General features: G+C 47.9%; 16 protein-coding genes across 16 annotated transcripts; 4 read left to right on the forward strand and 12 right to left on the reverse strand.

The window, feature by feature from the left end:
• Positions 1 to 16: 16 nt before the first annotated feature.
• Positions 17 to 1,876, reverse strand: N7481_003233 (uncharacterized protein; the record flags this gene model as incomplete). Its single annotated transcript, XM_057262452.1, has 8 exons — positions 17 to 334; positions 399 to 483; positions 556 to 725; positions 777 to 1,283; positions 1,332 to 1,413; positions 1,470 to 1,545; positions 1,606 to 1,738; positions 1,802 to 1,876. 8 exons carry the CDS (start codon positions 1,874 to 1,876, stop codon positions 17 to 19), a joined length of 1,446 nt encoding a protein of 481 aa, XP_057124113.1.
• Positions 1,877 to 2,345: 469 nt separating this feature from the next.
• N7481_003234 (acyclic terpene utilization AtuA family protein) lies at positions 2,346 to 4,308 on the forward strand (the record flags this gene model as incomplete). The annotated part of the gene is made up of 3 exons (XM_057262453.1): positions 2,346 to 2,970; positions 3,029 to 3,640; positions 3,722 to 4,308. 3 exons carry the CDS (start codon positions 2,346 to 2,348, stop codon positions 4,306 to 4,308), a joined length of 1,824 nt encoding a protein of 607 aa, XP_057124114.1.
• A 69-nt stretch (positions 4,309 to 4,377) lies between these two features.
• On the reverse strand, positions 4,378 to 5,292 carry N7481_003235 (fungal specific transcription factor domain-containing protein; the record flags this gene model as incomplete). The annotated part of the gene is made up of 1 exon (XM_057262454.1): positions 4,378 to 5,292. One exon carries the CDS (start codon positions 5,290 to 5,292, stop codon positions 4,378 to 4,380), a length of 915 nt encoding a protein of 304 aa, XP_057124115.1.
• Positions 5,293 to 5,441: 149 nt separating this feature from the next.
• N7481_003236 (uncharacterized protein) lies at positions 5,442 to 6,575 on the reverse strand (the record flags this gene model as incomplete). The annotated part of the gene is made up of 1 exon (XM_057262455.1): positions 5,442 to 6,575. One exon carries the CDS (start codon positions 6,573 to 6,575, stop codon positions 5,442 to 5,444), a length of 1,134 nt encoding a protein of 377 aa, XP_057124116.1.
• A 239-nt stretch (positions 6,576 to 6,814) lies between these two features.
• Positions 6,815 to 7,516, reverse strand: N7481_003237 (class I SAM-dependent methyltransferase; the record flags this gene model as incomplete). Its single annotated transcript, XM_057262456.1, has 1 exon — positions 6,815 to 7,516. The coding sequence occupies one exon, from the start codon at positions 7,514 to 7,516 to the stop codon at positions 6,815 to 6,817; it is 702 nt and encodes a 233-aa protein (XP_057124117.1).
• Positions 7,517 to 7,970: 454 nt separating this feature from the next.
• On the reverse strand, positions 7,971 to 9,411 carry N7481_003238 (fungal specific transcription factor domain-containing protein; the record flags this gene model as incomplete). Its single annotated transcript, XM_057262457.1, has 2 exons — positions 7,971 to 8,330; positions 8,404 to 9,411. 2 exons carry the CDS (start codon positions 9,409 to 9,411, stop codon positions 7,971 to 7,973), a joined length of 1,368 nt encoding a protein of 455 aa, XP_057124118.1.
• Positions 9,412 to 10,862: 1,451 nt separating this feature from the next.
• Positions 10,863 to 12,038, forward strand: N7481_003239 (uncharacterized protein; the record flags this gene model as incomplete). The annotated part of the gene is made up of 1 exon (XM_057262458.1): positions 10,863 to 12,038. One exon carries the CDS (start codon positions 10,863 to 10,865, stop codon positions 12,036 to 12,038), a length of 1,176 nt encoding a protein of 391 aa, XP_057124119.1.
• A 787-nt stretch (positions 12,039 to 12,825) lies between these two features.
• On the reverse strand, positions 12,826 to 14,412 carry N7481_003240 (endo-1,4-beta-xylanase; the record flags this gene model as incomplete). Its single annotated transcript, XM_057262459.1, has 9 exons — positions 12,826 to 12,915; positions 12,982 to 13,047; positions 13,130 to 13,218; positions 13,289 to 13,318; positions 13,371 to 13,671; positions 13,725 to 13,846; positions 13,908 to 13,956; positions 14,019 to 14,059; positions 14,115 to 14,412. Coding segments are annotated over 9 exons (1,086 nt in total), but the record flags the coding sequence as incomplete, so codon positions are not given.
• A 1,163-nt stretch (positions 14,413 to 15,575) lies between these two features.
• Positions 15,576 to 16,559, forward strand: N7481_003241 (glycosyl hydrolase family 62-domain-containing protein; the record flags this gene model as incomplete). Its single annotated transcript, XM_057262460.1, has 1 exon — positions 15,576 to 16,559. One exon carries the CDS (start codon positions 15,576 to 15,578, stop codon positions 16,557 to 16,559), a length of 984 nt encoding a protein of 327 aa, XP_057124121.1.
• Positions 16,560 to 17,114: 555 nt separating this feature from the next.
• Positions 17,115 to 17,918, reverse strand: N7481_003242 (CE1 family esterase; the record flags this gene model as incomplete). Its single annotated transcript, XM_057262461.1, has 1 exon — positions 17,115 to 17,918. The coding sequence occupies one exon, from the start codon at positions 17,916 to 17,918 to the stop codon at positions 17,115 to 17,117; it is 804 nt and encodes a 267-aa protein (XP_057124122.1).
• Positions 17,919 to 20,112: 2,194 nt separating this feature from the next.
• N7481_003243 (uncharacterized protein) lies at positions 20,113 to 20,505 on the reverse strand (the record flags this gene model as incomplete). The annotated part of the gene is made up of 2 exons (XM_057262462.1): positions 20,113 to 20,303; positions 20,367 to 20,505. The coding sequence occupies 2 exons, from the start codon at positions 20,503 to 20,505 to the stop codon at positions 20,113 to 20,115; spliced, it is 330 nt and encodes a 109-aa protein (XP_057124123.1).
• A 642-nt stretch (positions 20,506 to 21,147) lies between these two features.
• N7481_003244 (uncharacterized protein) lies at positions 21,148 to 22,080 on the forward strand (the record flags this gene model as incomplete). The annotated part of the gene is made up of 1 exon (XM_057262463.1): positions 21,148 to 22,080. The coding sequence occupies one exon, from the start codon at positions 21,148 to 21,150 to the stop codon at positions 22,078 to 22,080; it is 933 nt and encodes a 310-aa protein (XP_057124124.1).
• Positions 22,081 to 22,765: 685 nt separating this feature from the next.
• Positions 22,766 to 23,208, reverse strand: N7481_003245 (Dabb family protein; the record flags this gene model as incomplete). Its single annotated transcript, XM_057262464.1, has 2 exons — positions 22,766 to 22,978; positions 23,107 to 23,208. 2 exons carry the CDS (start codon positions 23,206 to 23,208, stop codon positions 22,766 to 22,768), a joined length of 315 nt encoding a protein of 104 aa, XP_057124125.1.
• Positions 23,209 to 23,862: 654 nt separating this feature from the next.
• N7481_003246 (uncharacterized protein) lies at positions 23,863 to 25,092 on the reverse strand (the record flags this gene model as incomplete). The annotated part of the gene is made up of 1 exon (XM_057262465.1): positions 23,863 to 25,092. The coding sequence occupies one exon, from the start codon at positions 25,090 to 25,092 to the stop codon at positions 23,863 to 23,865; it is 1,230 nt and encodes a 409-aa protein (XP_057124126.1).
• Positions 25,093 to 25,843: 751 nt separating this feature from the next.
• Positions 25,844 to 26,323, reverse strand: N7481_003247 (Ctf8 family protein; the record flags this gene model as incomplete). Its single annotated transcript, XM_057262466.1, has 1 exon — positions 25,844 to 26,323. One exon carries the CDS (start codon positions 26,321 to 26,323, stop codon positions 25,844 to 25,846), a length of 480 nt encoding a protein of 159 aa, XP_057124127.1.
• A 460-nt stretch (positions 26,324 to 26,783) lies between these two features.
• N7481_003248 (Cnl2/NKP2 family protein) lies at positions 26,784 to 27,374 on the reverse strand (the record flags this gene model as incomplete). The annotated part of the gene is made up of 1 exon (XM_057262467.1): positions 26,784 to 27,374. The coding sequence occupies one exon, from the start codon at positions 27,372 to 27,374 to the stop codon at positions 26,784 to 26,786; it is 591 nt and encodes a 196-aa protein (XP_057124128.1).
• Between the last annotated feature and the right edge of the window lie 302 nt (positions 27,375 to 27,676).

Here is a 27,676-nt window from a genome sequence, read left to right on the forward strand (position 1 = left end):
TGCGCCGCAATGTGACCTAATATGCGTATGGCTTGCTACCGGTTCTCTTCCGGTTCAGTCGGCCGTAATAAAAACGCAACAAAACACAGCCCACAGCGACAAAGAATAGCAGCGCAGCATTTGTCCAGTGCCCAGTCGGATATCCTTTCTCCTTTTCGTCTGCTTTGTAAATCCAAACACCGACAATTTGCCCGGGAGCACCAAAGGAGATATTCAGCGCAATAGCGAGGCCAGCCGCACCGGTAGAGTGAAGATTGGAAGAAAGCCAACCCAGGAGTGGAGGGATACAGGCAAAAGCGCCACTTGATGCAACAATCAAGCAACCATACCGGTGCTGTGGTATCCTTATTAGTAAACCCAATCAATATGGTTGAAAATGATGATTCATCGCCACTTACAGCGTAAGCCTCAGCTGGAAGTACAGCAGATGCCAAGAAACCGATTGCACCTATTAGTGCGAATATCGTAGAGTGTAGTCCTCGCCTTTGATCAAAAGTGTTAGATTCGTATAAGTAGCAAAATCCGGGTATCTAAAAGTTTTATATCGAGACTCACGCATTGAAATAATCTGCTGACCAGGCCACTGCGACCGTCACAACGTAGGCAGTCGCATACGGAGGAACCGTCATCAGCTGAGCCCTCAAGTTGGAGAATCCCAAACCAGATGTGATTGATGGGGTAAAAAGTGAAAGACTGGAAAATGGTGTGGAAATTCCGAAGTAAATCTAGAAGAAAATGAGCCGACGTTGCCACAGTGAGAAGTATCTGAAGCATACCAGATAGTGCGCATATAAACGCCAGTCAACGAGCGTCTTTTTTGCCTCGGCCCAAGTGAGTCCCCCAGACTCACCATGGGATCCCTCAACAGAAAGTCGTTCGCGGGCCAGATCCTTTTCTTCATCCGAGAGCCAACTGGCAGTCTCCGGGTAGTCTGGGAGGAGAAACCAGACCAAAAAAGCAGATGCACAGGATGGAGCTCCTTCTATATAGAATAGGTATCTCCAGGCTGAGATCCCATTGACTCCATTCATCTGACCTACTCCATATGCAATCGCACCTCCAAAGGCTCCGGCGAGTGTGGCCGATGCAAGAATCAATGCAACCCGCAGAGACCTCTCCGATGTGCGATACCAGAATGTAAGATAGTAGACCAGTCCAGGGAATAAACCAGCTTCTACAGCGCCCAGAAGAAATCGGACTGCAGTGAGTTCCCCATAGTTATTGACACCACCTAAGCCAATTGTAAGGGCGCCCCAGGACAACATCAAGAATGCAATCCATCTCTGTTCATTATTAGCTAGGTCTTCAACGAGAGAAAGAACATAACGAACGCTGGGTCTGAGCTTCTTCAGCAGGTAGTTGGATGGAACCTCAAATATGGCATACGCAATCAAGAATACCATCAAGGCAATCCTGCATCATCATTAGCACCAGCCGAGATAAACTTTGCACATCCGTAGCCAGCGTACGTGTATTCAAAATTTGTGATTTTCGTCTCAGTCACCAAGTCATTACCTGTATCTGCATTAAGTGTTTTGGCATTTCCTTTTGTAAATATTAGCGGATGGGCCCCAGTCGAGCAGCTAGTGCTTCCTAAGAACTCACCGATATTGGACCGATCCAAGTAACAAAGAAGATAGATGAATGCGGATAGAGGGACGACTCGTAAGTCTTGCTTCCACACCAAGGCTTTCTCACGGGCGACATTTATTGACAGAGCACTCTCGTTGCAGGTCATCTGTTGGAAATAAGTTAGACCTTAATCACAACAATGCAAAATTGGTGCATAAGAAGATCATACCCCTTGTTCCTCCTTAGCGATGCCTGTTTCCACGTCTTCTGTCATCTCAGCACGGTCTTTCGGTTGGTCTGCCATTGTGATATCGCTAAAGACGAAACTGAAATCCGGGGTCCCCAGATCTGATCCGCGCGGAGCCACTTTATAACAACAGGAGTTCGCATTTCAGGCTGTGCGGTGAACGGAACCGCGCACCGATGACCTCCGCACAAGTCAGAGGCCATTATACCGATCAGATGGGGTAAATGATTTGCCGATCCATATAATAGATAGATTTTCCACATATTGGATCCATCCAATCTCACCAGACTAATTTAAAATAGGGCGACCGTTCAGGAATTGGATGTTTGTTAAGAGTGGAGACTCGGGAGGTAGGACGTCGGGGCCGATGGCCGACGCGCCTCAACATCTGTGGGGAAGCTTCGATGGGGCCCGATAATAATTCAAAAGGCCAGTGTATTTCTTTTGATGGAACTCTGTCCTTATTAACGTTACTCGATTTCTCCAAGTTCAAATACAATCTTGACGCGACAAATTGACAGGCATCATGCAGCAAAAACCGCTGCGAGTGGGAAATGTTTCGGGCGCGACGGGCGACAGCCCGAATGCGATGTATCGCATGGCACAGGACGGAAATGTCGATGTCATTGTTGGAGACTGGCTATCCGAAATGAATATCGCTTGGAACGCGATTGCGAAGGCCCAGGACCCCTCCTTAGGCTATGAGCCTGGTTTCCTAATGCAACTCGGCGAATCGATTGATCTGATAATGGAGAGGAAGATTAAGGTCGTGACTAATGCCGGGGCACTGAACACAGAAGCATTGGCTAAAGAAGTCCGTGATATGTGTCTAGGCAAGGGATATCGAGACGTGAAAATCGCCGTTGTGCTTGGTGATGACATATCCGAGTTGGTTCAAGACCCCAAGACTCGTAGCAACCTGGCTCATCTTGATCATCCGGATTGGATTTGTGAGGACTGGCCTCTTGACCCACATTGCGGTGTGGCATATATTGGAGCATGGGGGATTGTTGAAGCCCTCAAGGCTGGCGCGGATATTGTGCTCTGTGGTCGTGTCACCGATGCATCCCCTGTGATAGGCGCCGCAGCATGGTGGTATCAGTGGTCCAAAGACGCATGGGATAAGCTTGCGGGTGCTTTAGTTGCAGGCCGTAAGTCTTTGATTGCCGGAAGTGAAAGAAATAATTTTTCTAACAATTTCTTCTCCAGATTTGATCGAGTGTGGTCCTTACGTCACAGGAGCCAATTTCTCTGGCTTCAAAGCGATTTTACCAAAATTGGTAGATCTTTCTTTCCCAATAGCAGAGATCGAAGCAGACGGTACCTGCATCATCACTAAGTGTCAGCAATATGCTGGTGCAGTGACAAAGCATAACACTATTGCCCAATTCCTCTACGAACTCCAAGGAGAACAATACCTCAACTCGGATGTTGTGGCGGATCTCCACAACGTTGAGATTGAAGAAATAGGCTCGGACCGCATACGAATCTGCGGCATTGCTGGAAACCCACCACCTGATACAACTAAAGCAATCATTGCCGCACCTGGTGGCTACCAAGCCGAGGCAACCTTCTACATCAACGGATTAGATGTCGCCGAAAAGGCAGAAATGATGCGCAACCAGCTATCCCATATCTTCCGCCATAATAAGTTCAGCAAACTATCCATCGAGCTGTACGGCTGCCCATCCGCAGACCCAAAAAGCCAGCAAGAAGGCACCGTATCCCTTCGTGTCTTTGCACAAGCGAGGAAATTGGAAGATATCGCTGCTTCGAAATTCAAAATTCCCATCTATGCTCTTCGCATGCAGAGCTATCCAGGTATGGCGGTTCTAATTATATCTGAGTACCCTCCCCGACATTGAACAGTTAGCTAATGAGTTTGCTACCTACAACGTATAGGCTATCATATGAATCTCGACTTCCGCACCATGGACCCAAAGCCGTTTATGGAAATCTTCCCTGTGTCGATTAAGATGAATCTTCTCAATCACCGGGCTATATTGTTTCCAGATGGTCCCGAGATCCAAGTCGCGCCTCCATCCATAACTATGAAACAGCCAGTTCAACGGCCCTCTTATGAGACTATGCATCCTGTCTCTTTGGAGTCATTTGGCCCAACACAGCTAGCACCATTAGGAAGCATTGTGCATGCACGATCTGGTGACAAGGCGAACAACTCTAATATCGGCTTTTTTGCACGACATGATGACGAATATCCATGGCTACAATCGTTTCTTACAGTTTCTCAGTTGAAACTCTTGTTTGGAGATGACTGGACTGATAATACGGAAGATGGAGAAGAGAGAAGGGTGGAGCGCTGTGAGTTTCCCAATATTTTGGCAGTCCATTTCCGCGTTCTGGATTTTCTGGATGGCGGTATTGCCAGTTCGAGCAGAATTGATGGGCTTGGTAAGGGCATTGGAGAATTTCTTCGCAGTCGGCTAGTCCCTGTTCCCGTGAGGTTTCTTGAAAAAGGTCGCATTTGAGAATCCCTGCTGCTAATGACCTTTTTTTCAACATCATATCATTTTTAGTTTAGATTATAGAGTTTTTATTCATTCTCCCCACAAATGCACTGCATCTAAAGCCATACCTCCGATTTCATGTAGCCAGTCTTGAGAGAGTTGTTGAATCGGCCCGTCGCCTCCATGTGCATCATGGAAATGCTGCAAATCTTCAAAACAGTCTCGGAGCACTGAATCAACACCTATTACGGAAGGAGAAGAATCTTGCATGGGGGCTATATGAACGCTGGGATCAAACACAGAAAGTTGGGACTCTGTGTGGGGCGTGGCCAGTGTATCTGATGGCAGATTTTGCTGAACAGTCGGTATTAGCGGACCAGCCGACTGCGACTTGGTAAAAAATGAAATGACGTCGGCAAGAACAGCGTCACCGAGACGGTCGAACACTTTATGACAATGACGCGGTGTAGCCCAGCGCTCTGATACCGCTACCAGTACAATCGAGCAAGACCGGCAAGTATTGACAACTTCGAGGATCGTTGGGTCGATTGTAAGGGAAGCGGCAGAACCAACCACCTCTGGGGTTGCACGACGTGCGCGGAAATGGCGGCTCACGGCATAAATGTAAGATAGGCCGGCCATGAAAACAGCATGCAGAGTGATCCAAGTATAGTTGATGCGTTGGGATGTATGCAACATTGCATAGCGAGAGATTGCTTCTCTCGAGGCGTCAAATATAGGCTGAAGTACGACAGGCGCGCGAGTGGGGATGTTGGATAGCGCTGGTGAGGGTCGATAAAGCATAAGCAGCGTGTTGTAGTATAGCAACTCATACCACTCAGGTGACAGATAACTAGATTGGCGCGTTTTCTGGGTATCTGCGATAAGAGACAAAGTTGCTGTCTCGCTCCTCCAATTCTCTAACTCCTGAGTCAACGCCAAGCGTGTTGCTCCGGTAGAAGTCTCATCCTGAGTCTGCCCGCGGGAGCTATGAAGTGAGACCATGACCTTGCCGCTAAGTATTCGATATCGAGTCAGATGATTGAATATGGCTGTCGGGGATGGGGTTCCATCATGTCTTTCCACATCTATGCCATTCGATTCATCAAGATTTGGGTCTGGAAGGGTGGTATCTACATCTTCAAGATGGATAGCTAGTGGCCGGCCCAAGGTAATGCTGACAACCCTATAATATGTGTCAGCAAGGGAGGAGAAAATCGAGATTTGATTTCGTACCTATCCATATCAACAACAGACCAAAAGCATCGTCGACGAGTCTCACTCTCGGCTAGAAGCTCGCTGTTGCTAGTAGCGTGAGACATTGTCGGGGCACGGTAAGTCTGGTTACGATGCAGTCCCAATTCAAAACACATCCGAGCAGCAATTCCAACCATATGCCATAGGCTCGCTGAAGTTTCTTCTGCCGAACTGGTCATTCTATATTGACATAGGAGGAGTACCGCTTGGAGGGCTTTAATGTCGGTGCACTGCAAGACCTCGTTCACCCGAGCCATGGCGCGAGCTTGGAAGTTCTCGCTCTCGGGCAAAGACTGCCACTCGCATTTATGAGCACTAGCCATTGCGATTGCAAGGATCATATAGAAAATGAATGACATTCCAGCATCTCTTTCCAGGACAGAGCCATCGGTGTAAATGCGGTCAAGGTTTGCGAGTACGAAGTGGCGGTTGAGGAATGGAAAACAGAGGTGATCATGACTGAGATACGCTTCGTGTAAATGTCGAGCTACTCTCTCCGGTGGTAAGGTCTCCTGTGCGAGTGATAGCGAGGAGGTAGGCTGTGGGGCCGTAACAGATCGCAAGGACGTCCGGTGGACGGATTGTCCCTGCTGAACGGGTGGATGCAACGAAGCAACCCCCTGAACAAGATCCGCAAATATAACCCCACTAGCAACACCCAGATACTGGCCATCGCCACCAGCCTGTCGGGAGAGAAAGGATACCTCGTCGGCGACCTCACCGCGGTCAAATGGGAACGGAGTCGCGTCGGGGCTCTGCGGTGCTGGTTGAGAATCTTGACCTTGCTCATGACTAGATTCACTCCGCTGAGATGTCTGGTGCGAGACCAGCTGCGAAGATAAAGCGCGATTCTTGGCCTCCATTTGTCGCAAGCGTCTTTCAAGCCGGTCAAAGACTTCTCGGCGGACAGTCGGTTCCCGGGTCCGGTCCACGTAATGGCATGGCGCGCGCGCTCTTTGGCATTGGCCGCACGTAGGAATGGATTTGTCGCATTTTGACTTGCGACGGTAACAGCGATCGCAAGCCTGCATTATGAGGCTATGTATACCGCCCCCCCCAACCCCTCGATGGCGACGTGAAATCGTGGAGAAAGTGCGGAGAAGTTGGGGTTGCCACATATCGGCGATCGGCGCCGATGCCCGAAGGTCGTTGGCGGCTGCTTAAACGGCTACAAGCTAATAGGCTCACGGCCTTTTTCCACTTGGAAGGTTTGCTAGATCACTTGGGCAATAATTTTGAGAATACATGAGCTCACTTTAATAAGCCTCTCTCAATCGCTGTTTTCCGAGTCGTCCTTGGGCCGTGAAGCTGAAAATAGGAGCACGCATCCAACAATTCTCGTTTCGACATTCTCATACTCGTTGCAGAGAGCCTGGCGAAATTCTTCTTCTCCATCATCCCGGTTTCCAAAGACGCCTTTATTATTATAGAAATTCATAAGACGAGTCCCGAACCAGTTATGTTGAATACCCTTCCCCAAAATAGTGGATCCATACACAACTCCTTTCTGCGCCAGATGAGGCTTTAAACTGGTAAAAAGCTTCATTTTCTCTTCCAAAAGACCGGGAAGACAATGGAGAAGAAAGAACAGTGAGATTGAATCATAGACACCTTCCAGGGGAAGTGTTTGGGTCACATCGGCTTCGATGGTCACAGTCGACGGTCTGCCAAGTCGTTGCTTTGCGACGTTAAGTGAATTCGTGTTTAGATCCAGTAATGTCACTGCGGTTTCTTCTGGAATGTTGCCATGCTCAAGATAATAGCCTGAGCCGGGACCAATGTCGAGATGTCTTTTGCCAATGAATTGTTTGAAGAATGGCAATTGGATGCTCTTTGTCGGGCAGCGCCAAGCAAATGAATTTGAGATTTTGAGAACCCAAAGATCGTAGACTGATAATACGAATGGTGAATAAATTGCAGCTCCAGCCTCTCCGGTCTGCTCAGTAGAACTTCCTACTACTTGCGTGGCCATGCTTTCTTTTGGGATCGGACTATAGAGATGGTCGGAGGTAGAATAAGCTGGAGATAACCATCAATGAGAGGGTAGTTGTACAGGCTTCTTTGCTTTCATTTATTATATATTTTGCTAAATCCTTCAGCCAGATAGATAGCCAGATTGACTCCACCGAAACATGAGTAGGTTTACTGATAATGGCTAGCACAGTGGGGCCAAGATCAACTTTTGGTGTTGAGCATTGGTTTCGTGAAGCGGACTAGCCTAAAGGGGAGAGTGCATAGACGCCACTGAAAATTGCGACCCCGAAACATCCGAGTCCGCCAGGTAGATAAACCCTATTGGAATTGGAAAAGGGTATTTCAATGTTTATTAAATATTGGCGAGATTGGCAAAGGCAATTGCCAATCTGCTTTGCCAATCTGGTTGAAAGCTTTCGTGACTAGTTGTGGCAACACCGTCATACCTTCGTCTATGCTGGATTATCTTGGTCTTGGAACACAGACATATTAATGTCATCAAGCGATCCCCACCAGTGTGACCACATTCCTTGTTCATGGGCATACGTGCTGACTTCAGTGAGAAGATTGTTGAGCGGCATATCCAGATCCAACGAATCCGTACCGGCATTCGTCGCGGGAGTAGGAACTGGAACGGCCTCTCGCTCCGCGCCCTCTATTTCCTGGAGATGTTGGTCAGATCGGTCAACAACCCGAAATTCGTGGATCGACTGATGCAGAACGTCGAAGTCTGCCCGTGATTTCCCTTGGTATCGGGACCTATCGGACGTGGCTCGCTGGTACAAAAGCGATGCATTCTTGATAGTTGCGAGCTATTCGATTGAAAACTGCTTGTTAGTCACACTTTCTAGAAAGAAAGGGCTGGGGGGTCTCAATGTAACTTACCCAACTATCTCCGAGTGTCCACACCTGTCGAAAAGTTTCAAGATAAGCCATGCAGTAAGTCAGGTTGCGCTCTGCATTCTGGCTACGGCCCAGGTTCATTTGTGGAAACCTGAAAACGTAAAGATTCATGTATGCCGCTGAAAATGCACAGAATCCCACAAAGGGAGATATAATCTCGGCACCACATTCAGAAGCCTCGTGCAGAAGGCAGGCAATGTTTTCTGCGGCTCCGAACAACTCAAATGCACTTGCTTCCCACCATCCTTCTGGTGACTCCCCTTCGAGTGTTGGAGGGTCTATTGGTCCTCTGGGGGCCGTCAGTCCAGTTGGCATGAATGGAAAATATTCACGGTGAAGCATTAATGTACTAAAGTTCACCTTATTAATGTCCGCTAAGCAGGAGCCGAGGAAAAGGTTCTGCACGTACCATATTGAATAAAGCAAATTAAGATAAGTAAAAGATTCCCCGTAGCCTAATGTCGTGTGGGCCAGCACACTATTATCAGGATAGTAAAGCCTGTGGTGCTGATTGGCCCGCCATGTTTGAAGGTGATGTCTTGTTTTTGACCAGGGTGATTCAGAAGCCCAAGGACAATTCTGTGGAGCGCACATTCCCGGCGCGCGACGTCCATCATTATAGATGAAAGTCATGACTTGTGCCCAGATATCAAATCCAGAGACGAGGACTTCGAAGGACTGTGTGATGTCGAACAGAGCGGTCTGCTCGCGTTGTGGTGTTGAAAGATTGTTTTCAGTGCCATTCATTTGCGAAACAAGATCAGGTCCAAATGCAAACTCGACCGCACTTAGAGGCCGAAACACTTTGAGTTTTTCCATCTCCGACCATGGGAGCATAGGAGGGTTGTATGTCCCAGAGCTGACCATGCGATCTAGGATGAAGCAGGCCCAAGTGGTTCTATTCTCGATCGCAAAAGACACAGCCTCACGTTGGTTCGGAGTCGAATCTAGTGGATAAGGTGCAATCCGTGAACTATTTAAAGCTTGCATGATTCTTGTGGCGATACCTTCTGGTCATTAGCTCACCGTTGACTTGAAGATTAGGTTAATTTCGAACTTACCACAGTAAATCCAGGCCCGGTGAAATTCTCGAGTACCCCACTCGTATACAGTCATTATAAGAAGCGCCTGCGCTACTTCGAGTCTGGGGGCCTCAAAAGAGCTTCGAGACAGTCTGTCTCGGGCATACTCTGCATAGCGCTCTTTTGGTAAGAGAGAGCTTTCCCAAGGAAAGGTGATGAGCAAAGGATGGGATCGGGTGATTGCCAACAAGGCAGCTAGCAGAGTCTTGATTTCCTTTGTATCTTGCGATTGGTGCTTCTTGGCGAAGGAGGGGAGGTGAAGAATGGCCAGCTCGGGGTATTTATTCACAAAGACGTTTAATGATTTCAAGACAAGGTCAGTTGACAATCCCGTCAAGTGTCTGTCAGTATGCGAGAGATCTCCTTCGTCATGCGGGAGCTTTTGAGTGCTTGGTTGCAGATCCTGGGCTACTCTTGCAGGTGAAGTCGCTGTACTTGACGGCACAGGGCTTTCATTTTCGTGTTCGTTGACGGAACGTCGGCCTGGGGTATCAAGTCTATCGCGACGAATGGCCTTTCGTGGGGTCTTGCTTGGTGGTCTGCTAAGTTCACAGCCTGGTACTCTTGATTTTCGGCACTTTTGGCATGGTGCCGTGCCTTCATTAATGCATTTGATTTTTGACTTCCTATAGCTCAAATGTCAGCCCAGAATCTAATGTGACGAGTGATGTCACTTGACCAGGGGTCATTATCCCACCTGCAGAATTCACACGAGAGGCTTGATCGCATGCCGAATAAGCTGTGGCCCGTGGTCAGCACTGAGTCTAACTGGATTGCAAGAATGTTTCTCGGATCTCGTCGGGTTTGCCGGATTTCACCGTTCCCGATGTTGCTGAGTCATCCAGTTTCGGCTTTGAAGATGACAGCGACTTCGGCTTTGGCTTGGCTTTCTTGCAACTCACTCCAAGCACTGGTGGATGTTTGATATTTCTTCTCGCTATCAATATTGGCGTAGAAAGAAAAACGGCCTTGCTTGGATGTCTTCCATTTTGACAAGCAACTCGAGGCTAAATTGAGAGAGTAATAAGCAGTTGTGTTACTCTCGACACAGTCAGCGTATGGGCACTTGAAAACAATATTTATGACATTTTGAAATTGAATTTCGGAATATACTAGGTCTTCAACATACGCTTACCCCGCTCAATCACGTAGTGGCTGACGCTGATGTTGATTTATGCTGAAAGGGGTGGCCCGCCAAGACTTGAGGCTCAACCACTCTCCTCCCCTGAATGGACTGCAACGCCTGGGCAGTTTACCGATCACCACTTGCTACTATCCACTCCTCGTTTCTCAGTCCATATTATCACCGCCTAGGGTCCCCGGGAATTCTGGATCAGGACAAGCATATACTGCCATCCCATGGATAGCCTCCCCGGTGAAATCCTACTTGCGATCGCAACCAACTTAGACTCCTCGCGCGACATCAACGCGCTAGCTCAAGCAAACCGCCGTTTCTTCAATACCCTAAACAACCATCTTTATCGACAAGATGCACTCTTCGATGAAATGGAAGCCCTTTCTTGGGCGGCGCGGAGCGGAGTCGTCGCAACGGCCCAAATCTCAATAAACGCTAGCCGGGCAATCGATGATGATTGCGAGCGACTATTTAATATCAACCATGCCCTGTACGATGCCGTCGCGTACCGGCATATTGACGTTATCTCTTGCATTCTTACGGTGGAAGGCGCAGATCCGAACATCCAGAATGATTTCCGCCCAATGACTGCTATGTGTATAGCTGCACGTGAAGGCTGTACGGAGATTATCAAGGTCCTGTTATCGGCCAAAGATACGCTTCCGAACCCAAAAGACTCCGTTATCCCATCACCTCTGTCCCTAGCAGCTTACTGGGGCTTTGTCGATATTGTCGAACTGTTACTAGATGTAAAAGGAATAGAAGCCGACTCTCGTGACTCGAAAAACCGCACACCCTTCTTCTATGCTGTCCTATCAGACTCACCTTCACCTGAAGTAGTATCATGTTTCCTTCGTCGCAGCGACCTAAACATCGATATCAATGTTGAGGACAGGGCAGGGGGTAGGAACACCCGATACCTGGGCAGGACGCCACTCATTGTCGCGTCACAATTCGAATTCGCTGGGGTCGTCAATCTCCTCCTAGCTGTACCGGGGATTGATGTCAATCACGCCGATATATGGGGGAAGACCGCGTTGCATTTTGCAGCCGAGCTTGGCAGAGAGGATACTGTACGCGCTTTAGTACAGCACCACGCTGACCCCGACCCAAAGGATAATGAAAATGAGACTCCTCTCTTTCTGGCGGCGAAGAATGGATCAGTGCCAGTTGTCAAGATGCTACTGGAAGCCGGCGCTGACCCCAATCACATTTGCGATAATGGAGCACATGCACTAGGTGCGGCCCGGACGGAGGGCCATGGAGAAGTTGCGCAGGTTCTTCGCGACTTTGGTCGACTTGATTCGAACTCTATTGGTCCAGTTCCTCGGAATTGGAATGCTTCCCGTGGCAAGATGTGGAGTGAAAGAGCCCGAAGAAATTCTGACGACCACCCATGAGCATCAACCTTGCTTTTCTTTTCTTTTCTTTATTTTGTTTATTTTAACGATCAAGACTCCGTTAAAATTATGACGATTCAACTTGTATTATCCCCTTGTTTAACATTTTCCGAATAATCATGAAAGCCAAAAATAAAATTACATACAACAGCACGGATTCGCATTTCGTCACCCACCAAACTACTAACCTGCCGGTATGTGGCTAGTCTACGTTTAGTAGTTGAATGAGTGCCGCCTGGGTGAGAATAGAGTAGGTGCGCAATAGACAAGGTGAGAAGCCAGGTGATAATTAGTCTCCACTACACAACAACCGCACTGGCCCCTTGCAGCTGAAAAAGAGTTTAATATTATTGGGTCACCTGTCTCCATCCGAAACGTTCGGCCTCTTGGCATCTGCACACAGCCACTTGGCGGAACGTGGGGATTCAATAGAGCCAAAAATGGTGTTTATACTCGCTCCTTAGGTATACTCTTGGCAAAATCAACTCATACTAGGAATATTGAAGATACTGTCAGAATATTGAGAATAATTTCATCTTTCGCCGAAAACTAAAAATAGCTATCGAGGAGCTAGAGCGCAACAAGGATATCTTTGGGGAAAGATTTCTTTCAGACTTGAAGATAATCCAAGCCACACGGGCTGGTCTAGACAAAGGAAGCCTAATGCACAGATTGCCATAGTCGACGGCCACATGTAATTTCTGAATGGTTTGACTGAGAGACTGGGAACGGTTGTCCAGAACCCAAATATAAACGAGTCAAATGTAGCCGAAGGATGGCAAGACCACTAGAGGGCGTTTGCGATAGCGGTGTATGCAGCCTTGGGATTGTAGTTACCATCAAAAAGCAGAGGGCTGGAGCTGGACCGCCACGAATCCTAAACATCATCCGGTGTTAGTATACAGTAGTTATATTCTAGACAACATTGGCACTTGGCACTTACAGGGTCAGCCACTCCCCAAACTGTGATTCCGACACACTTTGGCTGGTTCAAACAGGCGTTGACGACCTATTCGTTAGGTGATTAGCAAGAAATCATCAAGCGAGTATTGAAATTGCAGATGGAAGGGGGAAGATGGTGAGGAGCTCACGTTCACATAGTCGGTAGAGCTTGCGCCAGCAATATCAAGCTCGGTGATGGCAACTTCCTTCGTTCCCGCACCTGCCAGAGCATTAAGGGCTGTAAGAGGCCGTAAGCTACTACTCAATTGAAAAAAGGGAGGACGGTACTTATCCTGAAACTGCAGCACCGCCACCGGCACCTAAGTGGGTTTGCGAGCCTTTGACAAGTAAGCAATCATGTTCGGTGAGCTACTATGGCAGGTGTCTTACCAATTCCGTCAATTGGAATACCGGCAGCAATCCACTTCTTGACATGGCTGACCATACCCTGCACTTTAGAATAGGAGGCAGAATCCAGGCTTTGCAAGATCAGAATTAGACACGAGAAACAAATAATAATGGGAATGGGAATTGGCTGAGACTCACTTGTAGTCATTGATGTAGAGCTTGGCATTTGGATCAACAGCGCGAGCTGTTTCAAAAGCGATTCGTACGAAGTCCTCTCCGAGAACATTGTAGAATACACTGTTGCGCAGGAACCGTCCTCGTTGAAGATTTCATTCACAACATCCTAGAATCGATCAGTAACGTACTAGTAGTTGTATGGAAAGTAACATAACTTACCCAGGCATAGATCTTGCCCTTATAACGGTTCATGACTGTTGTAATGTGGTTCTTCATGACATTGGTCAGAGTGGTCTTGTCTGAAATGGAAGACACCCAGGATGGGAGCTGAGAGTGCCACACTTGACGAGTTCAGTATTTTTATTGTAATATATTTGAGCCCCTTAGGCTCCGAGAACATACCTAGAGTATGGCCACGGATCAACTTCCCATTTGATTGAGCAAAATTGACCTAAATTTTGTAAGCATCGGGCAAAGAAGCGATTGTCTTTTAAATGCTAGCTGGGTACGTACCAGATAGTCCGACCCTGAGAAGGAGAACTGTCCTTGGTTTGCTATTTCGCAAATAAGCTTTTGATACGAAAGTATCTCATAGAAATTTGTCCTCACGCTCAGTAGCATCCCACTTCATACTGTTCTCGGGTGTCAATTGACCGAAGTCGGCTTTGATAATTGCCGGGGTCTTTGCGTTCTTGTTGAAAGTGTACTGTTCGCCAATAGTTCCAAAATATTTCTTTCCGTGTGTCTTGAATTTAGCATCAATGCTCACAGATGCCTGTCGGGGGTCAAGAGGCCCGGAAAGTGCTTGGCCAGCGAAAAAGATAGCCAGGGCTACTGCCTTGATTTGAACCATATTGAGGAATGCAATAGTACCAGATGGATAATAGAAATGAGGGTAGAGGATGATACTATCTAAGGAGCATGAAGACAATATTTATACAAGATGACAGTCAAAGTTTCTTGATGCAGAATAGTTTATAGCTAAAGCAACTACTAGCAGAACGGACATCTTTCCCGATTGAAAACGGATGTTGCATCATCTAGGAGGACCCTGTTTCACAGATGGAGAACGTATGTGTCTAGTCAATTCAGCCCCTTAGTAAAATAACGCGGGAAAAATGGTACTCGTTCTTTTTTCAGCCTAAATGATCGCATTTAAGGTTTCAGGCTGGATCTAACAAACATCTAGGCTCATTTCACGCAAGTCCAGTGCAGACCATAGCTCAGCATATACCAATCAAATAATATCAATTTTAGCATTTGTTCAAGGAGAGCCTGACGATACGGTCTGCAGAAGCTAATCAAGGGTCCAAATGTGGAGGCTGTGGCGATCACCAATACGCTAAAATTCCAAACTAAGCTGCTCCAACCTCGCTACAGCATACTAGTATTTCAACTCCTCGGTTAAATTCACCGAAGTATCCCCGAAACAAATTTGGTCCACCTTTCTTCAAGGAGCGTCAAGTCTAGCAAGGCATACCCCCAACTAAAAAGATAATAGCCACCAAGCAGAAATTATTCTGAGACACAAGTGTGTTTTATAGTGAAACATTCCTATAATGATAACTATCAGGGCAAGTTTAATCTGTCTAGCGTCACCATCTAGATTGACAATTCCTTTGATGAATTTACCCAGCCTCGCGGGCCGTTCCACCGTTCCACGAATCTCTATGTCACAAGATGGTGCTCTACTTCAAATTACAAGGATGGGATGGCTAAAATGGTGCGGGGTTTATGTCGGAATCTATTCCTAGAAAGGTGGCCAATGATTGTTTTCTGCCTAATGTAGTTTACCCAGTCAGCACTCCGAAACCATTTCATTGAGAAAAGGAAACGTATCAAAAGCCATAGTTTCAATTTAAACATTGCAGAGTTTATCCAGGAAGAGGAAAGATTAGGATAATTTGTTTTCTCACGTGAAAGTTTCGCTGCGAACCTTAAAAACTGTTTAATCTAGAGGTCGTACTGGAGTATTTGTACCAGCTAGGCCCCTAGCTAAATACTTCTGGGCTTCGCTTTGATCATTCATTTCTTTTTTCAAAACAATCGATAATCGGAATCTCAACAACAATGAAACTTCTCGGGGCGAAAGCTAGTCTGGTGACTAGCATAGTCTTGCTCACATCAGTGCCGGTTGCCATCGCTGATTGTGCTCTTCCATCAACTTACAGTTGGACATCAACTGGCGCTCTTGCAAATCCTAAGTCTGGATGGACGGCAATCAAAGACTTCACCAACGTGGTTTTCAATAACAAACATTTGGTCTATGCATCAACCACCGACGCAAGTGGGAACTACGGCTCGATGAACTTCGGTACCTTTTCGGATTGGTCTGGTATGGCATCCGCAAGCCAAAATACAATGGGCTTTTCAACCGTCGCGCCTACCTTGTTCTATTTTCAGCCAAAGAACATCTGGGTCCTAGCCTATCAATGGGGCTCTAGCACTTTTACCTACCGAACATCAAGTGACCCCACCAATGCCAATGGGTGGTCATCGGAGCAAGCCCTTTTTTCAGGGAAGATCTCAGGTTCAAGCACCGGCGCTATTGATCAGACTCTTATTGGTGACTCTACAAATATGTACCTTTTCTTTGCGGGAGACAATGGCAAGATCTACCGTTCTAGCATGTCTATTCAAAATTTCCCCGGAAACTTTGGAACATCGTCGGAGGTGATACTAAGTGATGCTCAGAACAATTTGTTTGAGGCAGTCCAAGTATACACTGTGAAAGGTCAAAACAAATATCTGATGATTGTCGAAGCAATTGGATCACAAGGGCGGTATTTCCGTTCATTTACTGCCAGTAGTCTTGGCGGTTCGTGGACGGCTCAAGCTACAAGCGAGAGCAATCCCTTCGCCGGGAAAGCCAACAGCGGCGCAACCTGGACCAACGACATCAGTCACGGCGATTTGGTTCGTTCTAACCCTGATCAAACCATGACCATCGACCCATGCAACCTGCAATTCCTCTATCAGGGACGAACCCCAAGTTCTGGTGGAAACTACAACACCCTAGCGTGGAGGCCGGGTGTGCTCACCTTGAAGAACTAGATGAGATTTGGTACTGAGAGAGGAGGATGAAGCTGTGTATACGAGACTGTGACAGTTGTGAGATGATGAATATGTGGATTCTAAATTTTATGGAGAGTCATTCTAAGGAGATGTGTGGCGGCGGAAGAATATGGAATGCTCAGGTCCGGTTTCATTACTATTTGCTAGTTAACTTCGATGTAAGCCGGCTCATACTCATCGGTCAACGCAATACATTTTCCATTATTTGACAGATGCCGCTGTGGGTTTGGTGTCAACATATTCTTGTATATACTCCTTTGACACGAGAACTTTTGTTGAGGCCTGGAGACTCTCCAGGCCTCAGGCATCCAGGGAGTTGCACCACCGTTTGCTAGATAGTAGTAGTTACTTCCTCCATTAGCACCTACACCACAAGAAACACAGTTATCACCTCACCTATCGTATCATCTCGCTACATTACGCGAGTCATCAAATTTTACTGGAGCTTCTAGCACAAAAATACAATTCACCACTGGCAGGTCATATTTATGAACTTTATCGACAGTCCCCACACCATCAAATACTATTTCATATTCAAGCAGCCATGAAAAACTCCCAAGTCGCATCCGGAGCAAGAGAATTCCCAACGCCAAGGGGTGCAGCGTCGTGTCCTCCATCATAGGCGATAAAGGAAACTGGCTTGGAGCATCTTTCAAAGTCCGTTCGAACGAAAGCATTGCTCCCGGGACCAGGTTTACCCACATTCTTTGGCTGGCACCCGTTATTCCCAACGAACTTATTTGCCAGACCTACGCCCCCATCAAAGGGCAGCACTGGGTCGTTGATCCCATGAATACCCAAATAAGGAATAGGATCATTACCCCCATCACACCCACTGATCACCCCACCGCTCAGCACGCTCACTGCTTTAAACTCCTTCGCCCGCGAACAAGCAAGCGCATAGCTCATTCCCCCGCCCCAACTGAATCCCGTCGCGAAGCGAGAACTGGAGTCCACGCAGAGGTCATCCTCAACTTGTTTGATGATGGCGTCTATGAAGGATACGTCTTCACCGTTGGTGTTGGCCCAGCCAGCGTTCCTGCCATTGGGGGCTACCAGGATTGCGCTGCCTTGCGCTCGGCTTTCGAGGCCGTACCAAGGTTGAACACTCTCACCATCGGTGACAGAGTTCATGTTTCCGCCTCGCCAATGGAGGCCGAAAATGAGGTGATGTGGTTTGTTTGGGTCGTAGTTGTCGGGGATCTTGAGGATGTACTCGCGGTCATTGATATTGTGGACTCCATTGGTGAGGGTCGGTTGTTTGCCGCAGCCCGTGGACGTGGCGGCATCAACTGAGGCTAGAAAGCTCAGGGCTAGGAGAGAAGGAAGGAAGATCATTTTCAATTGACAAAGAGACAAGATCACAGTAATGGAACTCTTGTCAAGTAAAATTTTGGATTTTGTCTCAGCCTTCGAGGTTCCAAGGTTGTTGGTGAGTGGGAAGGTAAGAGTGACCTCGTGAATTCACAGCTATTGCTATGTACTAGTATTTATACCTTCGGCTCTGACTTCTAGATGATTAAGACGACAATACTAAGCTCACCGAAACTCCATTCCTTAACCAGACAGGTGCTCTGCATGATACACTTTCCGTAGGAGGCACCTATTTCCCCGAGTATCATGCGAGGCCTTCGTTTTACTTGATGTAACGACGGTTTTTCTTAGACCCTGGCCGGTTAAATTCCGTGCAGCGACTTAAAATATCTTTCACACAATGGTACTTTACCGGGGAGGAAAGAGCTGCCAAGGCGCAGGGTTGTTGACCCTGTTTCTTCAGCCCCCGCAGTTTACCAAGAAGTTATGTAACTATTACTCGCGGATCACATTCCCACCCCGCTTGATGTATATACGAAGGATCGGCGCAGGTGTTGCCATGAACCTGGTCAAATTCTGGATAAATAGCTATAGGTCGCTTCAAAACGCCCCATGATTTTTCAATGAGCGTCACAGGCGTAGAGATACTCCCGAGCAGGCTATTACGTCAAATGTCAGAGGGCTAAAATGCTGCAGAGTCCAAACAGCAATGTGATTTATGTAAGGCCTCAAAGTTCCATAATAATTGTACTCCGTATGACTTTCGGACTTTTTTCGGAAGAGGTAATGTGGTAACACGTAGAAAACAGCCCCTGAATCGTTTCCACATATCATAGTTAACACACTAACACTTTCAATCCAACACGTCCATCAAATTGCCATCCTTGAGACCAGCTCGTGTACATATCCCGCTTCGTGACGTAGTACTTCATTTGACTCAATCTGTAACAGACCCCGTAAATCGAAGGATCCAATTTATTTCGCCAAGACCCTAGACTCTTGATCTACCAATCATGAAGACCCCAGCCATGGAATAAGGGATTTAGTATTTACATGCCAAGGCGCTGCCGGCAAGTAGGGTCATTGTTTTTGCCGAGAGATGTTTGACTAAGTATTAAGAGCCCATGACCTTGGTATCGATCATGCCCCTATTCATTTATAGAAAATGGTGTGGATTGATTCAAGAAAGGGCTAAGATTAAATTGGAGTGTGGAGTGCCAAGAATAAAATTGAGCCACTCATCGAACACCGATATCTAAGACGCGGAAGAAGGCATTCTACAGAGGTGAGACAAGCCAACGCAAAGAATAAAAATAAATAAAATAACTTGAAAAAAGAAAATTGCTACAGATATTGTATGGCGGTGGTCACCTAGCGCCCTCGAGTTTGTCCTCGGCGCCCCCCTTCCCCTTCACCGTAACGAGCATGAATCTGGCGTCGACGTATTGGAGGCAAGGCCGCTGGAACAAAGCAGAGTGGCTCGAGGTAAGCTTATGGAAACAAATAAGACGAATCCCAGTGCCTATCATCCTTTCACATTGACAAGTATGGCCAACCTAGTAGCTCATGCCCTTAGGTCATCGGGTCAAGAAACAATCGCTTTTCTCATAATGACCGAATGTCTTCCAAATCGGGAGCGCAATTTGGGACCTGACCATGCGAATGCTCTTGTTCCCAGGCCTTCTTTGAGCGAATGGCGCGGGAATGGTGACTCCGCGTCCATCTCGCTCATTAAACCCACGGCTGAAACTGAAAAGTAGAATCAAAGCCTACAAAAATCACATCAGGAACTTGGGCTGAGATAATAAGAAGACATTCCTTCAACAGTAAAGCTTAGTGGGCAGTGGTAGGATATCAACAGGGTAGTATAATGTTTATCTCGAATATTACTGGCTACACAACCACTGTTAACTAGCACTAGCTAAGTACTTCCTGGCACTGGCTAGAGTTTATAGGATTGAAATGGGAATCCCGAAATCAATTATCTGGAAAACGATAACTCTCTAAAGGAAGAGAATGATTCGAATCTTGCTAGCCGGGTAACACCTCCAAGAATCCTCATTTCGAAAAGTACCACTATCATAGTAGACCTTTTTCAAGAGAAATACAAAATCAATCATCCTCCAGATGATGACATCCTACTGAGCCGTGGGGTCACAAGGGCGGGAGCTCGCAGATATCCCTTGAAAGCCTCGCGCTGAGGGTTCTCGCGGATTTGTTACTCGCTCAGCATAACAGGATCTTCCACGCCGGCGGTGACATTGTCCTTGACCCGCCGTTCTCTGTACCATTTCTGCACAGTGGTTGCAACCCATATGAAGAACTTCCCAACTTCCCCTGCGACTGTGAGGCCAGGAATGAACCAAAGAACGACCTGGTAGGGAAACCCGAGGATCACGCTCTTGGGGTCTATTTTCATGCATATAGCTTTTCGGTGTTTTTGAATCCAGCTGTTCTTCTATGGCAAAATACCGTGGAAGGCAGCATGTTGCTGCCGCATATGCATCCAATGCTGGTTCAAAACAAAAGGGATTTCGCTTAGTAGGTCCGGGAAGAAAATGAGGAGGGGGATGAAAGTGAACAGAACGCGAATGAAAATAGCCCTGGTCATTGTGGTTGACGCCAGTGATGAATTGAAATCCCTTTGGAAACAGAAAAAGGCGTGGCTAGTGAGACTGATTTTCGCGTGGTTGGGAGAAGAGGAGAACAAAAGCGAGGCGAAGTAAAATGGTAAATGTGAATGTGAATGTGAATGTTTGTGTGCTTTGTTTACTTCGTTGTCGCTCCTTCTATATATTGTTGATGCTGAACGCACCTGATTTTACGGTGTCCCCAATTCAGAGAGGCTCGCAGTTCGCTCGATAAATGATCTGCGCTAAATCTGGCGATGGGGCCAGAAAATAGTGATTGAATGCATATCCCACTATATCGGATCTTCGATTTCCGAGACTCCTCCCAGTGATGCTCTGCCTATCAGATCGCTATATCGATCGGATGCTGATGTTCCCTCGCCGGGACTCGGAGTAATGACCATTCATGGGGCCAAAATGACAAATAAACGCCCACTACGAAGTAGTACTCAAATAATTCGAATCCTTCTCTGGGGCCGACCCCTCATGAGCTCGGGGCCGCCAGCCTTGTCTGGCCAGGAATCTGCATCGAATGATACCTATGTAGTATATAACCTCCAGCCCCCCCTCCAACTTAATGCTACACCATATAATCAGCCAGCCCTCTTACGATCACGACTAGTATGTTCTTCGGCAACTCCCTCCCCTTCAACCCCGAGCAGGACATCCCCTCGCTCGCCGGCAAAGTCATTCTCGTGACCGGAGCCAACATCGGCTTGGGCAAGCAATGCGTCCTCGAATACGCCCGCCACCAGCCGTCACTGATCTGGCTGGCCGCACGCACCCTCGATAAAGCTCAGACCGCGGCGGACGAGATCCGCCAACAGCTTGAGGTCAAAAACACGCCCACCATCAAACCCCTCGCCATGGACCTGTCCTCGCTCTCGTCCGTCACCACCGCCGCCCGCACTGTTGTGGCCGAGTCCTCTCGTCTCGACATTCTTATGCTGAACGCTGGCATCATGGCCGCCCCGCCGGGCCTGACGAGTGACGGCTACGAGCTACAATTCGGCACGAACTACATCGGGCACGCTCTCTTCACGAAACTGCTACTTCCCATCCTTGAAAAGACAGCTGCGACGATCCCGGACGCCGATGTGCGCATCGTCTCGCTCTCGTCACACGGCCACGTCTACGCTCCAAAGGAAGGTGTGCTATTCGATACCTTGCGCACCGATGCCGAGAGCTTGGGGGCCTATGGTCGTTACGGGCAGAGCAAGCTGGCGATCATTCTATGGACTCGCCAAATGGCGCGCAAGTACCCGCAGTTTACTCTGGCGTCGATCCATCCGGGCGTGGTGCGCACGAATCTTATGAATAATGCGACGGGGAGCCCGTGGGTGATTAGGCTGTTGGGGATGGTTGCGAATAAGGTCGTGACGCCGGTGGACCAGGGCGTCAAGAATCAGCTGTGGGCGTCGGTAGCAAGAGATGTGAAGAGCGGGGAGTACTATGAGCCTGTTGGGATTGGGGGGGCCACAGACGCCGAGGGGAGAGGACGATGCGCTGGGTGTGAAGGTGTGGGAATGGACGGAGAAGGAGCTGCAGGGGTATGAGTAGTAGTAGATAGGATAGGTACTATATAAATAAAGAATACGACTCCACTCTAGCACATCTTATGGTATATAAGGTTAAAGTCAGACAGCTTAGGAAAATTACAAATCCTATGAATACATTAATTTTATGTTTATGAACTGATATACAATTCATGGATGGTTGTAATATTGTTGAATCCCAGTCCATACTCATCCCCAAGGATCCTCCAGGGACGGTGAGCCCCATTCTGCCCACAGATCGACGTCTGGAGGGAAAGACGTGATATGCCAAAGAGCCTCTCAACTGCAGATCAGATTTAAATCAATATTCTGTGGGCTGTGCCTTTAATGGCCGCTCTTGTTAAGGTATCATTGCGTTTCTGGTATGATTGATCGAGTGATCTTCAACGCATCATATCTTCGGGGGTCTTGGCACACTCCGGTAATGTTGCATTGTATTTTGCATTTCATTTACTAGTGTCTAGTTAACAAACAGCCATGATTCGTGAGCATATTGATATGGGTGTGGACTTGAGCCCCTCAAATCGGAAGCTTATTCTGTGACACCATGATGCAATCGAGACTTATTCAATCAAACGTAATTTTAAATTCAAAAGATACCTAGGATTCTCAAAACCCAAGCCCCTCATACCATTTTCTATTCACATATTTATCGTGACATTCGTTCCAATTCCAGGCGGGACTTTCACAGAACGCTCTCGTAGTACGTAGTCAAAACATCAGTCTTGGCGGGGCCAGCAACAGCCTTCAGTGCCTTGTGCGCTTCACATTCGGTATCGTAGTATTTCATATCATCCAGTGAGGCAAAGGTAGTCTTGACGGAGATGTTGAAGCCCTTGTTGCGAGGGTCGTCGAAGGATTCGCCGACGGCAGCGGCGACGATGTAGGGCTTGCCATCCTAGATGATTGCGCATTAGATAGGTTGTTTTTCTTTGGAAAGCAAAAGTGCAAGTGACGTGAAGCAAGTGGAGTGGCAAAACAGGGCAGTCTAGTACAGTTCAGTGCGAGGGAATTCCATTTCCATACCTTGGTTGCGGTCTTCGCGAGCACCTTGTACTGCTCCAGCAGGCGCTTGCGGTCTTCCGCCTTGGGGACGTTGAAAAGAGTGATGCGCTCGATAGGTGCCATGATTGTAGAGGTAGATGAGAATTGCCGGAGGTATTGAAGGGAGTGAGAAAGGAAAGTGGGTGAGGCGCGGGGCATCGCAGTCTTTTAAAGGTGGATTGTGGTTGCGGGGAGAGTGAAAGATGGCGGGGATTGCGTCGGCTGTTTATTCATCGCTGTACCATTGACAATTTAAGACCGATATACCCCGATTTTTGGACCCGTAGAAGCAGGATAGAATAATCTAACTCCGATTCATGATTTGATTTTCTAATATCTTGATTATTGTCTCTTTTGCTGTTGTTGGCAAGCTCTTCTCTACAAAATCGGATATAGTCATGTCCGAAGGAGTGCGGAATCTTCCTAAGAAGTGCGTTACAATTCCGCGCGGGTCTACCAATTCTGACGTTGAGCGGAAATTGCTAGAAGGATACTCGTACCATACGGCGAGTAATATTAGTCAAGGGCACTAACTACATTTCATCTATTCTTTCGGATTTACTTCTCTCACAAACATCAAACAGGAGAAACTGTATTTGTCATTGTCATACTCTTGAAGGCTATATTCTATCTCCGCGAATATCCGATTCGACATGCATCGCTGAATTCTGATCAGCCCCGAGATCTAATGCTAACCGCAAAGAAGAAGAAAAAGAAAAAGAAGAAAAGACCACATGATCACCAGTTCCCCCGTAAAGCCTGCTCCCTCTCAAACGCCTCAAACAAACTTTTGAAATTGCCAGCCCCGAACCCATCAAATCCCTTCCGCTGAATCACCTCCAAAAACACCGTTGGTCGATCACCAACATGTTTCGCAAAGATCTGGAGTAAATATCTACGCTCGTCGAAGTCAACAAGGATATTCAGTTTCTCCAAGACATCCACATCGGCCTCAAGAGACCAAGGAACATGAGAAAGACGCTGTCGAAGATCGGTATAGTACGCCGGCGGGACATTGAGAAACTGAACGCCGCGTTTTTGGAGATTCGTCACTGCTGTGACAATATCCTCTGTGCGAAATGCAATATGTTGCACTCCGGCACCGTGGTAGTAGTCGACGAATTCTTCGATCTGGGACTTTTTCTTGCCGGGCGCTGGCTCGTTCATGGGCATTTTGATCATCTCATTCGACGAGGCTACCACAATCGAACGCATGGCCGAGTAATCACTACACATGTCCTGGTCGTCGACTGTCCAGTACCGGTGGAAATTCAAACACTCTTCATAGTACCGCACGGCCTTGTCCACGCCTCCCCATGGCTGATTACCAACACAATGGTCGATCTCGACAAAATCCACCGGAGGTAATAATTTATTGATTGGGTCCGCTTCGTCAGCCGATATGCTCCGATAACCCGGGAGAAATGGCGCTGAGGAAGAGTATTGGTCACGGTTGATTAATGAATGCACTGTTTCACCATATGTCCCGATGGTAGCTGTTGTGATCTGACCGTGTCCTTCGACCACGACGACTCGCGGCTCTGCCTTGCGCGAGGCCCCATGTTCAATCGCCCGCTTCCAAATCTCCTCGATATTCCCCGTGACTCGGAATGCAACATCGGCGATTCCGTCCCCGTGAATGGTCAAGTGTTCGTGGATCGCGGTCAATGTCGCACGGTCTTCGGCTGTGGCGCTTCGTAGGACTTTGTTCTCTGGGTGTGAGGGCCCGCAAACTGGACTTGTGAGAATGAACACGGAGGCACCGTTGGCAACGACGTAGCTAGTTAAGTAGGGTGAGCCCGTCTCTGGTCCGCGGTAGGCGATTAACCTGAAGTTGAAGCGTGTGCTGTAGTAAGAGGCGGCTTGCTTGGCGTTGCCGACATACCATTGAACATGGTCGAAGGCGACAAATTCAGGGCCGAGGTCGGTTGGGAAGATTGCATCGTCGGGTTTGTTGGGAATTGACATCTTGCGGTGTGGAGGGAAGTATGGTATGGTGTGGATGCGAGCTCGGGGAAAAAGATAGACACGTCCACAATGGACGGAGAATGAGAGGGTGGAGTTGAGCTCAACAACAAAATGTGGTGCTTGAATGTTCCGAGAACACTGAAGTTCAAGTTGGAAAGTTGAAGTGACAATGAAAGTGAAAGTCAAAAAATCCGGGTTGGCGGGGGTTTTTCTGCATAAGGTTTCAACACTCCGCCTCGCTTTTCCTCTCCGCGGATAGGCGTAGCTTCGTTAATATTGACTCAAGACACAGGCTTTAGACTAAATATAACTTGTTCGGTCTCCTTGGATCCACCCAAGGAAAAGCCAGGTATTCCCTGCTATCTTTCTTGCCTGTGGCTGGATATTGCAATCCTGGCTGAACATGCCATTCATCCCTTGTATGTCCTATGACATGTATGAAACCTGACTTGGTCCATGCATGGCGAGCAAGACGTATCTAGGTCCCCTCGTACTCAGTGTACTCAATGTACTCAATGTACTCAATGTACTCAATGTACTCAATTGATATGGAACTTCAATAAGTCCAATATCCAATATCCCATTCGATCCCAAGGAGGCGTCCGGATGTTTGCTTCACCGGCGCGGTCTGAGCCCGCGTCCCCAATGCCACCTTTTAAGAGAAACAGAGAGCAGAGCAAAGAAGCAAGCTCAGCACCCTCTCATTTCAACATGTATTCAAGGTAAGTCGATACTCCATCCGATGGAGTAATCAGATATTGTTGACGGGCTCCGGCCTGTTCTTGAAAAATACCTTGTACCGAACAATCTCCACAACCTCAAGTTCCTCAGTATTTTCGGATGAAGACCGCTTCCGCAGAACAGCGAGTGGCTTTGGCAGCTTCTTCACCTCGCCCGTCATACGCTGGTACCGACCAATGTAGAGGTACACCCGCTTCATCCACTTGGTATCGTCCGGGTTCAACAGCGAGTAGTCCGGGAACATGAGTTTTCCGACCGGCGTCTCGAAGGTGGCCCCGTCGGAATTCAGAGGGGAGCCAGGGCTCGCATATTGATCGTCGTCACTCTCGAATGTGGGTAGGTTGATTGTAGCTTGCAGCTCGAGGATTGCCAGGCCCGAAGGAGTTTGGAGGAGTTGGGGGAGTGGGTTGCTAGCTGGGAGGGAGCTTGGGTTTGAAGTCGTTGTCTCAGCGGGCTTGCGGGATGTCGGGTGTAATTGGATTGAAGGCATGGTTTGCGTGTGTATGGTCTTGTAGTTTGTGGTTGTTTTTTCTCGCAGAAATGCTGGATTTGCTGGGGTTGTTGAAGTTGAAGTTCAAGCTCGCGCGCGACGCGACTCGCGTTGTCCCCACATCGTGGGGTTACTCGACTTAAATGACCCCACGGATTTAATTCCCTGGCTCGAATCAGGCGGAATGTTATGGTAGTCTCAGTCATTGCTACATAGTTCCAAACGTATTGAATTTTGTTTAAAAAGATTCTACTTTGTGGTAGGTTCTCATCGATTCCCACTTTGCTAGCAATTAGCCCAAGCCAGGAGATATACGAGAAGGGTCAGGGTATTCGATTTGCTTCTCATGATATCATTGTCATCGGAATCATAAAGGCGAGTTTGGATAGAACTCGTCACCGCTAATATACAGGAAATGTAACAAAATTCACAAAGTAGACAGGTACATCTAGTACATATCTCACTCCATACTCGCCCCATAACAAGCGTTCTCAAGATTCTCCAACCCCCGAATAGCCTCCTCCCCAATCCTACTCTCCATCCCAGCTAAACCCTGCAACTTCCCATAGCGAAGATCACTCAAATCCCCAACCGTCGATTGTAATTCCGACAAAAGCCCCGCCGCCTCGCGATCCACGTCCCCAATTTCCCGCTCAATATTCGCACAAGCAGCCTCCATCTCATCCAGCAGACTAGCAGTAGAATGAAAACGCTCCTGGTCGGTAGAGTTCTGACCAAATAGATGAAGGTCGACGTCAATTTCACGCTGCTCATCCGCATTAGATCCTTCGACGCCAGCAGCCAGACTCGCCTTGCGGAGCTCGGCTTTTTGTCGCTCGCCTTGTTGAGACTCTTGGTCGATGTTCTCATTTACCCGGTCCATATCATGTTCGCGGACTTGCTGCAGTTCCCGATATAAAGTCCGGATATGTGGGTGGCCTCGTAGGCGTTTGGGGAAGAGATCTGTGAACTTTTGTAGGGAGAGAACTGTTGGCAGCGGGGCTGGGGAGAGCAGGAAGTTGCTCAGTATGGACTCTTCAGTGGGTGCCATTTTGGTTTCTGGATCTGGATCTGAGATGTAGCTCTGCACCTGATTGATAGCTTCACTTTCACTCGATGATGAGACGAGTGGTTAAGGTCTTTTCGGCCTGGAGTATCGGGCACGTCCTCCGAATGAAGCCGCGACGCGTGTGTCTCGCGAAATTCCGTGACGGGCGATCACGTGGCTAGCATCAGGAAATTGGGCGACAGCGAGTATCCTTTTTTTGGATGGATTTGAATCAGTTTAGTCAATCTTTTTTCAAATCAATTTGCACGGCTGACGTCTAAGTCAGTTAGAATGGATAGAAAGGT

This window comes from Penicillium waksmanii (assembly GCF_028829765.1).
Source record: "Penicillium waksmanii strain IBT 27052 chromosome Unknown utg000004l:1.0-5674109.0:1.0-5678898.0, whole genome shotgun sequence".
Lineage (NCBI taxonomy): Eukaryota > Fungi > Ascomycota > Eurotiomycetes > Eurotiales > Aspergillaceae > Penicillium > Penicillium waksmanii.